The 13972-nt window shown below is 38.9% G+C and overlaps 1 protein-coding gene across 1 annotated transcript in view; it reads right to left on the minus strand.

Annotated features, from left to right (window-relative positions):
- Nucleotides 1-1827: 1827 nt before the first annotated feature.
- Ets98B (DNA-binding protein Ets98B) overlaps nt 1828-13972 on the minus strand; it is a 95243-nt gene continuing 83098 nt past the window's right edge. The window contains exon 5 of the mRNA XM_065222261.1: nt 1828-2225. Within this exon, the coding sequence (XP_065078333.1) occupies nt 1828-2225 (398 nt within the window). The remainder of the gene's footprint in view (nt 2226-13972) is intronic.

The following is a 13972-nucleotide window of genomic DNA, read 5'->3' on the forward strand; positions in this document are numbered from 1 at the left end:
CATCAACGGAAAACCAGCATGGTTCGGTTATCGGTTAGACTACATCTATTAATCATGATTAATAAACCTAAACAATGATGATGATTATGACTGCCTTACACAATGCAAACTCGGCGTTAGCCATCTTAAAACCTAAACCTAAAACGCCCCAAGCATGATAGCTGGAAACACTTTGAAACCTTGGTTCACTTGAAATAGTATATAATAGTACGCTTAGACAACTCCTGCGCTGATTAGATCATACACTTATGTTAACGATAAAAAAAAAGATTTAAGACAATGACATTAAGTGGAAAACATTATAAAAATATCATTAAGGCACTTAGATCACAATTGGTTAATTTTGTTTTTTGATTGATGTGTGTGTTGTGGGGGTAGTGCTTAACGTAGCTAGGCACTCCATGAAACTCTTGTGTTTATAAATCTACCTCGTAAAATAGTACCCTGCCACCGTTTCTTAATAATCCTACGCAGTTGGATTGGTTCATGTGTGTAATACAAAGTGCTAGAAATGTATGGAAAAAGTCTTCGATGAGAAAGTGAGCTCTTGTTTCTGATCGAAGACTTTTGGCCTGACTTCTGACTGACATTCTAAAAAACAAAAACAAAAAGAAGCTAAAACTAACGCTTTCGATCGACCATTCTGCAGGGATGGCGATCGCCTAAAACCTAAGGATTGTATTGCAACGATAGCCTAGCAGGTTTGCTTATTTACATTTTTTTTTCATGAAACTTATCAAGTAAGGAAAAGTAGAAGGAAATCGACGTATTTACTCCGGATTAAATACCATCTTAATTGTATCGTTCATAGAACTTACAATAAAAATATATCATAGATATATGGGACCAAAATTACCGATCCCCAACCTGCGGTCCTTATCTTACCACCCCGACGACGTTTGAATCGTGCGAGGTTTAAGGACCGTTAGAATTGGATGACTCGGTAAACAATACAGCGAAAAACCTACAAAAAAGTTCAGATCTGACGACACTATTCGATATCGTTCGCTTCGGATCGATCCTCCAGTTGGATTCGCGTTCCTTACGGGAATCACACTTCCCTCCAATCGGGAAGTCAGGTCAGTTCCCCGGAAGAACAGAGAAATTACCTTCTCCGCCTTCCGGGCGAATCAAACCCGTTCATGATGATTCCGTCAAGATAAGCGCGAACCCTTGTTTCATGCCGGAGCGATCTCTCCGTAAGCCTCTCGGTTGAACAACAAGTTTGAGATTCTTTAGCGATAGAGACTTCGGCCTGCCCGGCAACTGTTACTGTGTACTTTGGGGGGAGGTTGTTCGTCATACTAACGTTGCTCCCCGCCGTCCGACAGACAGTGCTCGGATGCACTTGGCCTTTCACTTACGAACTAGTAACAAGTGCAGCACACAGTCACCTACGACGGTTCGGTTGTGGACTTGTCAGTTATTGTTATAAATCACATCGTTTTAAGAATATTATCTTCCGCGAGACAAGTTAATACCACTTGCCGCCAGACGGATCTTGGTGCGATAATACAAAAGAGTGATTTTATGTTGTTGCTAAGTTTGAACTTATAGGCTATACTCACGCGGGAAAATCATTCTTTGGGAGGAAATTTTCCATCCACCTCATTAGGTCATAATTTTCCCCCGAAAGAGATTTATGCACTTTCTCACACTCTCACGTTGGTAAATAACTTAAAATAGCTTAAAGTAAACAAACAAACAAACAGACAGACAGACGGATCCAATCTCGCACGCGCATCACTACAAATCATCACACTCTTAAATATCTACCCCTCCTCCCTCCCTCCCCCCGCTTACGACGTCGAAGCCTGGCTTCCCGGCTTACAGCGAATACGGATGACAAAACTGGTACACCAGCCGTTGCGAGCGTTCCGTCTTCTGCATGATGCCCTTCTTGTAGTACTGCCGGATCGAGCGGGACAGCTTGTCGTAGTTCATGGCCGGTCGATTCTTGCGGCGGCCCCAGAGGCGAGCCACCCGGACGGAGTCTTCGATCTTGAACACGCCCTTGGTGCGGTCCATCCAACGGATGGCACTCTGGTGCTGCTCCGGGGTGGCGAGCAGTTCCTTCAGGAACTGCCACAGATGGATGTGCGATCCACCCTGGCGGGGTTTGCCGGTGGGGTTGGCAGAGGTTGGGGTGGCTCCCGCGGTTGATGGGGCAGCTGATGAAGAACTGGGGACTGCAGCTCCTTCCAGGGGCATTTCTTCGTCTTCGTCTGTAAAGGGTGGAAGGGAGAAGAAGAAATGGTAGGTTAGACTATGGTCGCTTCGGTATGGGTTTTTCTAAACGAGAACATTTAATTAACTATTCAAATTGATTAAGGCGCTTGTCCGCTTATAAATTTCTACGATTGACTCAAATACTTCCTTCAGAGACATCTGAATGACATCCATCTATTATGAACAATATTCTCCGTCGATCATCCACAGCGTTGCCAGATATACCGATTGAAAACTTAAGGGCTACTCAATAGACATATAAAATAGAAAAAAATGCTTGTTTTCAGAATTTTAGATGCATGCATGGATTTCAGCTTTTCTACCGCTGTAACAGCAACAAGATTTTGCAAAATAAAAGCATTTCAAGATTGCACTCGTATACCTCCCCGTGGAAAATTTTGAAATCATTATCATTTTCATTGTTTGTTCTACTATTCTCCAAGGGAGCCAACTTTGAGTTGCCAATTGGATTCGCCTATTAAGCTGGGTTTAGAAAGAGCAAGTCAATTGATCAAGTCAGTCGAATTCAATTGAAAATGTTGAACCAGGCTCAACTTTTCAAGCCAATTGAATTCAACTGAGTTGATCATTTAACTTGCCTAGTCTAAACCCAGCTTTATCTTTTAAGAACATCACCAGCAATGTCAATGAAGTATGTAAATCAGCATAGCTTCGATTTCCAAAACAAAGCCACAAGGATCGAATGAGTTGAGTAACTTTCTCCCAGTTTGAAATTCGATTTTCTGCATGTCATGAAGAGCGTGCGGGCTTCCAACCGCAAGGCCTGAACGTTGTTGTTGGCAGCAAACAAGCGGATAGTTTTGTAATGTCATCCGTACATGTGTTTTCAAATCCAGCTTGTATTATTTAGATGGCAAACCCCCCCCTGTCGGAAACCTGCAAAATGCAAGCCAAAGACCTGTAGACCTCATTATACTACGCTCCGGTCAATACATCGATCGCTCGTTGGGTGTTAGATCATCCAATAAATGTAAACAATGCGATTTGATAATTGTTTGATTGGGCCTTATCTCGCGGTTCGCGTGTGCTCGCAGTATCCCCCCGTCCGAGCGTGCTTTCCGAAAAGCCGAGAGAAGAAAGCAAACTATACATGGGACGATCGTGTGCATAAGTTTTGTCTTGTTCGAGTGAATCGCGCACAACCGGTCCCCCCTTCAAACTCGAACACCAATACCATGGATCGAGGAAGAAATTTCGCTCGGATTGCCTAACATGCCACACACCACCGCATGGGGTCTCACATCACAGCCCCCAGCGCGCGGCCAAACGTCCTTGAGAGGTTTTACCTTTGTCCAGAGCGAATGATAATAATAATAATAATAGTAATAAAAGAGCAGCCAAAGAAGCAGCCAGAGTTGCATTTCTCTTAGCCCGACCGTCGTCCGTCCCGTCCCGTGTCGAGGTCGTTTCGTCCGATGGGGGCTTTCTCCGTCGTTCGCTTTTTAAGTAGAGGCATTGGGCCTTTTTACGTGCATGTATTTTATGTATTGTGAAGTCGAGTGGACAACGCAAGCCGTGTAGGTTCGGCGACGTAGGGCGAACGAATGGTCGAGCGGCGGGGGACGATGCAAGATCACCTTTTACTTTGATTACGATAATTACTTTGTTGGTTCGTTGTTTCGATTTGACTCAAGACTCTGTCGCTCTTTGTTGTGGGCTTGAGTTGTGTACATTTTTTTTTATTCATTGCGATTTAAATATTTTTTGCGCGCTCCAGCAATCTTGCCGATTACGGGCGATGCGGCGATGGCTGGTGGCCTAGGTTGGCGAAATGGAGGTTTCTAAATATTTACAACTTGTTGCTTTTAATACGATTAAAGTACCAGCCAAGTGATTAAACACAGAATAACGACTTGCATTCCTTTCACTTTGTGATCTCAGGTGTTGATCAGAAACATGGCTCGACGTGATCGCTGGTTGCTGTGACTTGCTGTGGGTAACGATTAAGGCCCCCGTCTGGAAGTATTATTGATATTATTCCCTTGCTGGGATTTTTTAGAACATCTGGGAAAACCCGCAAAAATGAGCTAGAAAAATAAGCTAATCGAAAAATCGAAGCACACTACGTTATAGCATAACTTTCTGGCAACATGATAGTTGGAAAATTTTTGGGAAAATCCAACCCACAAAAAAACTGGGTTGTTTTTCCGACATGAAGACCACCCAATTCCGGCCACGTGATTGCATAGATGTAGACACCATGTTCTATCTTCCCCCTCTGATAGCTCGTGATCTTTATTCTAAAGTACCAGATAATTATATACTATAAGATTCGTAAGAATGTGAGGAATCTTTTGGTGTACTCCAAAGTACAATTTTCCGACTTTCCTCGCATCGTTTTTCCATTTTCATTTCATGCATACCATTTTCCCGTTGTACCGGTACATGGCGAACAAGGCATGGGAAAGAAAAAAACTACTAAACACGAATACGCGCGAGGAGCTTTCGGCTCACATGATTTCTGCCGACGGCTGACTGCAGCATGCGAATAGTGGTGTCGTATATTTAGCAAAAAATAATTCAAGTTGTTGATAATGAAAAAGGTCATCAAGAAATAAAATGCCTTTCCCTACATCCTCCATTTCACCCTGAATGACAAAGTGTTCTCTGCAGGTCGATGAAACTAGCTAGGTTATTTGTGTTTTCTTTGTTTGGAGTAAACATATAAATATTGTTTGGGAAGCAATATAAGCAATAAGCAAAATATCCTCCCACCTTGATATTGACTATATAATCTACACAGCAGGTATTATTGATTTCCGTATCTAAGAATCACATTCAAAACGTCATATGGTATAATTGCCAATACCTCAAAAAGCTCCGCGATGCGGACAGAGTCCCTATTGACGGTGTGACTTGTTGTAAGAATCACCGAGCTGATTCAATTAATAATTACGATATTACAGCCGATAATGACAAGACTTTGCTATGATGTATTCTGAAACTTTGCATTAAGTTATCAGCAGAAAAAATAAATGCATCAGTTAGTTACAACATAGGCAATTGCTTTATTGCAAATGACAGTAACGTTTATTGATAAAGTGAAAACATTTCTCAACTGTTGTAAAAAGTTAATGCTTCGTTCAGAGTTGGGCACATTTCAGTTAATCCACTAGGAACATTTTCGATAGCGATTATCGCTTCCGCTAATTTTTAACCGATATAAAAAATCAGAGCAACCTTTATTTTGAGACATTCATGATTATAATTTATAATTTTTACACTAAAAGACTCCTGAAATAAGGTTGTTTAGCAAGTATCGAATTATACTGACGTATTATCTGTAATAGAAGTAATAGTAATAGTTTTTGGTTAGTTTGACAAACCTCGACAACTTTACATAGATAGTGTAACCACAGCGGTGCCGGTGGTGTAGTGGTAAGCGTGATTACCTCTCACCCCAGCAGGCCTGGGTTCAATCCCAGTAGGCACCGCCGGTATGTTCTGAGGCATAACATCTCACGTCTTCCTTCGGAAGGGAAGTAAAGCCGTTGGTCCCCGGTTCATGAGTTGATGGGTCGAAAGGTAGGGTCCAGGTGTGGGAGCTGCCTTCCTGGCGTCGGTAGCATTGGTGCTCAGCACGGAAAACAAGATCGACGGAAAAAACAAACAAAAGGAAAAAAAAATCATGCATTTATTTACATTCATTTGCCTCTAACTTTTTTCATCAACAGCATTCCACAAAATGATGTATAGAGCTTTAGTAGGTTTTATTATTAGCTACAACTTTTGTCCGTAACTCAAATCTGTATCTTTTATGCATCACGAATTAGCGCGGGCAGATCATGTTCCTGTTTTTCAGTGAATGTTAAATACATTCACTGAAAAACAGTAGTGGCTTCTGTTCGCTCTGGTTCGTCATGCATAAGATAAACGGATTTGAGTTATGTACAAAAGTTGTAGCTACTAGCAAAACCTACAAAAACTCTATACATCATTTTGCGGAATTCTGTTGATGAAAAAAGTTAGGGGCAAATGAATGTAAATGAATGCACGAAATGAATGTAAATGATTTTCCATGCCTGAGTGTAACAGTCAATTTCCGGCAGATATGAAAAGCCACAATTACTTGCGACTACGATACATATCATTCTCATGAGAAGTGATCATCCCTACTTTCAGAAGAAAGAAATATTTATTTGCTTCGCGAAGAACCTCGTCAGCTTAGCGTACACTACTGTTCATAAATTTGGGGTTCCCTAGATGTTTCACTATCATGTATCTCGCATAATATCTCTCAAAATATCATAATATCAGGCATAACATTTGATAACGGCACAAAAGCATTTGTAAACAATCTTTCTATGCCCTTTACACGCGAACCAAAGTACGCCCACGCAAACTAATACCACTTTCGGAAGGTGATAGTGGCCCCTATATGATGATGCTGTTTGTTTGCGTGGGCGTAGTTTGGTTTGCGTGTAAAGGGCCTTAGAAAGTTTGTTTACAAATGCTTTTTTGCCGTTATCAAATGTTATGCCTGATATCATATTATCTAACATCAGCGTAAAGGTACTTTACAACATTACTCGAAAAAATTACAAAGATTATCATCAACATTTATTCATCATATCATTTTATCCTTCATTTCCACATCAAGGTCAGATAGGCTAGGTGATGTAGAATTTAATTTTTCATTTATGTGTTCCCGAACTTATCCTTGGTAGTGTACGAACAGAAACAGTGCAATGACGTGTACTAAAACCGAATATGAGCAACAGTTGTTCGTATTTTTGATTTTCATAAACCGGACCGACGCATCGATCAGTTCCAGTCTACAGCATGATGTGCTCCTCTCTACACATATCAGTCGGGAGTACGTAGACTTTTAAGTATGATGGTCAGCATTCTTATGTTGAACCGGCCTTCCCCGATACTGCGCCTTGAAGGATGTTGCTTATGACCATTTCTGAGATCCGAAAATATTTTTCCAGCTTTCCGAGAACGCCAAGTAACCAACTCCAGTGATATGTAAGAAAAAAAAACCCGTGGTTTCAATACCTACATGTGGTGTTCAGCATTTTCCCGGAGAAGCTACCTCCCCGATACTTGAAAAATTGTTCCTGTGAACATTCCTTAGATTCGGTAATATTTTTACGAGTTTTTCGAAATGCCAAGTGACCATCTTCATTCATTCAACTACCGGTGTTTTCAGTAAGAGGAATTTATCCTAAATGTGGGTTCAGCATTTTTATGGAGAACCGACCTTCCTAGATACTGAACCATGAAGTTCTCATGGCCATTCCTGAGCTCAGGAAATATTTTTAAAAGTTTCTTGAAATGCTAAGGGGCCAACTTCATTGATATTTCATTTCAAATACCGGTGATTTCAGTGGGAGGAAATTTACCTAAATGCGGTTATCTTGAAATGCCAAAGGACCAACTGCATTTATATTTGACTTCATATACCGGTGATTTTAGTGAGAGAAAATTAACCTAAATGTGGTGATCAATATTTTTATGGAGTATAATTCTTTCCTTATAATTGACCTTGAAGAATAGTTCCTGCGGCCATTCCTGAGGTTCTGAAATATTTTTCCGAGTTGTCAAGGGACCATCGTCAATGATATTTGATTCCCCCACATCGCTGTTTTCAGTAAGAGGAAATTATCCTTTATGTGGGTTCAACTTTTTCCGGAAATATTTTTAGTTTTTTGAAATGCTAACGGATCAACTGTATTGATATTTGACTTCAAATACCGGTGATTTCAGTGAGAGGAAATTTACCTAAATGTGGTGATCTATATTTGTATGGAGAGTAGGTCTTCCCCTATACTGAACCTTGAAGAAAAGTTCCTATGACCAGTCCTGGGATCCGCAAATATTTTTCCAAGATTCTTGAATATACCAGCTATTTCTACACAGGGGAATCAAATAAGTAGTGATCAATATTTTTTATGAAGTTCCTCCCTTCCCCGGTAGTGCACCTTGAAGTTTTATTTCCTGTGGCCATTCCTGAGTGCTGGGTTTTTTTTCAAGGTTATTGAAATGCCAAGGGACCAAGTGCAATGACATTTGAAATCAAATACCATTGATTTCAGTGAGAGGAAGTTAATCTAAATGTGTGTTCTGCATTTTCATGGTGAATAGGTCTTCCCCGATACTGTACTTTGAAAGATAGTACCTATGACTATTCCAGAGATCCGGAAATATTTTTCAGAGGTTTTGAAATGTCAAGGGACTTACATCAATGCTAATTGTATGAGTTCAAATACTGGTGTGTTCCGTAAGATAAAATCAACCTAAATGTGGGTTCTGCATGTTCATGGAATGCCGGCATTCTCCGATACTGTACCTTGACGAATAGTTCCTGGGATTCAGATATTTTTTTTTGAGTTTCTTTAAACACCATGAAACCAACTGCAATGATATTTGAGCTCAAATACCGCTATTTGCAATAACAGGAAATCATTCTTAATATGGGTGTAGCATTTTCATGTAGGCCTCCCTTTGCTCAGTCGGTAAAGGCGCAGCTACAAAGTAAGACCATTCCTGAACGTCACTGGGTTCGATTCTCGGTCCGGTCTAGGTTTTTTTGGGTTAGGAAATATATCGAGTACCCTGAGCATAGAGTATGATTGTACTTGCTACTCAATTATACAATGCAAAAATAGTACAGGCATCGCAACTCTCAACTGTGGAAGAGCACGCAATAAGCTTGAAATGCGAACAATAAGAAGAAGATTTTCATGGGAAACCGGCCTTTCTTGATACTGCACCTTGAAAAATAATTTCAAGGCCATTTTTGAGATCCGGAAATATATTTCCGAGTGTTGTGAAATAAAACGTGATAATCTTCAATAATATATGAATTCAAATAAACACAGAAAAACATTCTGAATTTTACTGGTGATGTAAACATCTATGCATGCAAACATTCATGCATGTAAACTTCCATTTCACGTAAACTAGCAACTTGCAAGAAATGTTGCTTACAAATATGGACAGTTGGATAGAACAAATGGAATATTTCATTTCATGTCTCATAAATTTACACGATTTATGATGTAAACTTATAGAATATATCACACTCTATTTATGTGCGGTTATTTACGCTACTTTTTTTAAACTGTGAAGGCAATTTACATACACGTGAATTTTCGGAGCCTTTCTTAGCTCAGTCCGTTTTAGTATAGTTCCATTTTGGAGGCGGCTGGGTTCGATTCCTAGTTCAGTTTGGTGGTTATTCATCTATGCAAACATTGTATAAATTTACGTTATTTGATAAATCTCAGCTAATCATGCACACCAAAAAAATTATGAATTTTAATGGTGATGTAAATATCCATGCATGCTAAAATTGAAGTATGTAAACTTCCTTTTTATGTAAACAAGCAACTTGCAAGAAATATTGCTTACAAAGATTGATGGTTGCATACAATATTTAGAATGTTTCATGAAATTACTCATAAATTTACACGATCTGTAATGTGAATTTGTATGGTATGTGACGCTCCATTTATGTGCATCATAGTGACAGAAATGTACACTACTTTTTCGAACTGTGTGATATTCACTTATTGCAAACAAAATTAATGAAGAAAAGAATAGTACTGCAGTCCTGATTATCAGAGTTAAATAATGTAAATATTATAGACCTGTGCATCCAAGAATTGAGTATGATTGTACAGCTTTCCCCCGAAGACGCTTTTTCTTGACGGGTTTTCAACGAACCGCTCTGATTTTCAGCGAATGGCTTGTTAAAACCGCCGGGAAAAGCGGTGGGTAGACCGCAGTGCACAGCTAGAAAAAGTAGTGTAAATTTCTAATCAATATGATGCACATAAATGGAGCGAATCTCTGATACTGCACTTTGAAGAATACTTCCTGTTGCCATCCATGAGATCCGCTAATATTTTCTCAAGTTTGGAAAATTCCAGGCGATTAACTTTAAAGATATATAATCGAAATACCGGATAATTCCAGTAAACGGGAATTTAGCTAATTGTGGGTTTCAGCATTTTCATGAAAAACCTACCTTAACCGATATGAAAGATAACCTTCCCCGATGCTGTACCTATTGTATTCTATGAGCATTTCTGTGAACTGAAAATATGTCCCTAAGATTCTCCAACAGCCAAGTGACCAATTTCAATTATATATGAGATCAAATACCATTGATTTCAGTACAAAATGTAGCCATAAGAATTTTTATGGAGATGCAACCTTCCTAGATACTTCACTTTGACGGAAAATGGCCATTCCTGGGATCCGGAAATATTTTTCAAGTTCCTTGAAATGCTAAGTGACCAACAATGGTGACCATATTCGAAGTCTATGGTCACATAGACCTTCCGGGACATAATTTGGTTCCCCTGGGAGCTGAGATAGCCTAGTCGGTAAATGCACTGTATTATTAATTCGATGGCGGTAGGATTGATTCTCGGTCTAGTAGAGGGAATCTTTCGGATAGGAAATTTTCTCGACTTCCCTGGGCATAGAGTATTATTGCGCTTGCCATACAATATACAAATGAATGCATTGATTGGCATAGAAAGATTTCAATTAATAACTGTGACAGTGCATTTAGAACACTTAGTTGAGAGCCGGAAATCGTTCGCTACAGAAGTATGAATCTGGTGAATAGATAACAATAGCGTAAATGTGACATTTACACATAAAATTTCGTACAAGTTTCCCTAACATTGATGAAAATTTACATGACACAATCAAAAATATCGCTTTAAATCGAATCCCAAGAAAACCTCATTTCTACACTATTCACCATTTCATAAGATTGATCCATTGTGTTTTTCTTGAAAGAAATGCTGAGTTTGCTTAGTTGAATAATACATTTTTAAATATTTATTTATTTTATAATTATTGTAATCAGGTCAATCGTTATAACTTAAAGATCCATAGAGAACAATACTTCAAATACGGTCCACGGTTAATATGTGCCTACTTCATACATATTTGAACGGTGTAGTTCTTCTATGATTGCAATTGTTGGGATTATGTTCCGATCCATGAAGCTTTGACGAACAACAATTGGGCAGTGAGCGTTGAAGGATCAGTGCGGAAAACCATTGATTTACTTGTCCATAACACCACATTATGAGCCTTCAAATTATATGGAAGCTGTGGTTTGATAAATAGCTGTGATATCAAGGAAAAATAACCAACATCATCCTGATGTGCTCCTACAGTGCATTAGTTGGTCAAGAATCAGTCATTCAAGCAATGATGTTCATAGTAGCCAAACATCTAAACAGGACATCTGATGTGGCATTAACCACTGTGCTGATTCTACACCGTACCATTTCATGTGTTTTCATGTGTTTTCATGTGTTTGAAGAATAAATACTTTCATGTCATAAGTCGTTCGCAATAAGAAGTCGGTATCTTGTCCGAGAAAAAAATAAGTCACGCCTTTGAAAACTTGTTTAAAAGAAATTCACCTACCAGCATGGATATTAGTACGTTGATAAAATACTCAACTCAATCATTGACCAGTGGAGTTGGTGGTTTAATTGTGCACAGTATAACCTTTTCGAACCACTTATTTGTAAACCATATAGGGGAAATGACTCTAATGTTGGCCTATGGCTCTAAGATTGGGCACATCGCTAAAAATCTGGTATTGATCAATTTTATCTAGATGAAAGCGTCATTGGGACGGTACTAATGGATATTTTTGGTGGTTATTGAAAATTTAGTCAATTGCTGAATTTATGTATGGGTCCAAATTATGGACATTTAGGCCAACATTACATCCACTTCCCCTAACTTGGGTAGAATTTTGTTGTACCAATAAGTATCATCATATTCGACGATATATGTGTTGTATATAGTTGGATCTTCCACAAAATAATGTACAAAATACATTTTAGTATTTTGGAACAATGCAGTACTGTTAGTGCCTTATTCATGGTTTTTGTGTCCATTTCAGCTGTTGTAGGTGAATTGCACCTGTCCGACTGTCTACTGCGTTTAATTAATGCAATATTATCCCCATCATTTGAAACACCTATTGCAAAAGTATAATTAACAAATTATATATAATAGGGACCATAATACGGTGTCAATTTGGTTTGCGGTGTGTGTTTGATCACTGAATTCCTCATTATTTTTCATAAAGTTTAATATTTTTGTTGTTTCAAGAGGATAGAATACATCCCATTTTAATGTCTTTCAGCAAGTATTGTATCACAAAAACTACGAGAAAACCCAGAAATCAATTTCAACCCGCTGATCTATTTTACTTCCTTGACATTTAAAAAAAACTCTGAAGAATATTTCCGGATCTTCGGAATAGTCATAGAAACTATCCTAGATTTAGATCTCAGATTCACTTTCTCTCACTGAAATCAGTGGTATTTGATTTCAAGTGGCATTGAACTTGGTCCCTTGGGATTTCAATAACTTTGAAAAAAAAAAATCCAGCACTCAGGAATGGTCACAGGAAATATAAATCAAGTTGCACAATCGGGTAAGGGAGGAACTCCATAAAAATAAGTTGATTACCATGTGTAGAAATAGCTGGTATTTAACCTTATATATCATTGCAATTGGTGACATTTCAAGAATCTTGGAAAAATATTTGCGGATCCCAGGACTGGTCATAGGAACTTTTCTTCAAGGTTCAGTATAGGGGAAGACCTACTCTCCATACAAATATAGATCACCACATTTAGATAAATTTCCTCTCACTGAAATCACCGGTATTTGAAGTCAAATATCAATAAAGTTGATCCGTTAGCATATCAAAAAACTAAAAATATTTCCGGATTTCCGGTTTTCCATGAAAAAGTTGAACCCACATAAAGGATAATTTCCTCTTACTGAAAACAGCGATGTGGGGGAATCAAATATCATGGAAGATGGTCCCTTGACAACTCGGAAAAATATTTCAGGATCTCAGGAATGGCCGCAGGAACTATTCTTCAAGGTCCATTATAAGGAAAGAATTATACTCCATACAAATATTGATCACCATATTTAGGTTAATTTTCTCTCACTAAAATCACCGGTATATGAAGTCAAATATCAATGCAGTTGGTCCTTTGGCATTTCAAGATCACCACATTTAGGTAAATTTCCTCCCACTGAAATCAACGGTATTTGAAATGAAATATCAATGAAGTTGGCCCCTTAGCATTTCAAGAAACTTTTAAAAATATTTCCTGAGCTCAGGAATGGCCATAAGAACTTCATGGTTCAGTATCTAGGAAGGTCGGTTCTCCATAAAAATGCTGAACCCACATTTAGGATAAATTCCTCTTACTGAAAACACCGGTAGTTGAATGAATGAAGATGGTCACTTGGCATTTCGAAAAACTCGTAAAAATATTAACGAATCTAAGGAATGTTCACAGGAACAATTTTTCAAGTATCGGGGAGGTAGCTTTTCCGGGAAAATGCTGAACAACACATGTAGGTATTGAAACCACGGGTTTTGTTTTTCTTACATATCACTGGAGTTGGTTACTTGGCGTTCTCGGAAACCTGGAAAAATATTTTCGGATCTCAGAAATGGCCATAAGCAACATCCTTCAAGGCGCAGTATCGGGGAAGGCCGGTTCAACATAAGAATGCTGACCATCATACTTAAAAGTCTACGTACTCCCGACTGATATGTGTAGAGAGGAGCACATCATGCTGTAGACTGGAACTGATCGATGCGTCGGTCCGGTTTATGAAAATCAAAAATACGAACAACTGTTGCTCATATTCGGTTTTAGTACACGTCATTGCACTATTTCTGTTCGTACACTACCAA

The sequence above is a fragment of the Ochlerotatus camptorhynchus genome, unplaced genomic scaffold (assembly GCF_037179485.1).
Source record: "Ochlerotatus camptorhynchus isolate MF236.1 unplaced genomic scaffold, CSIRO-AGI_Acam_v1.1 ptg000162l, whole genome shotgun sequence".
NCBI lineage: Eukaryota > Metazoa > Arthropoda > Insecta > Diptera > Culicidae > Ochlerotatus > Ochlerotatus camptorhynchus.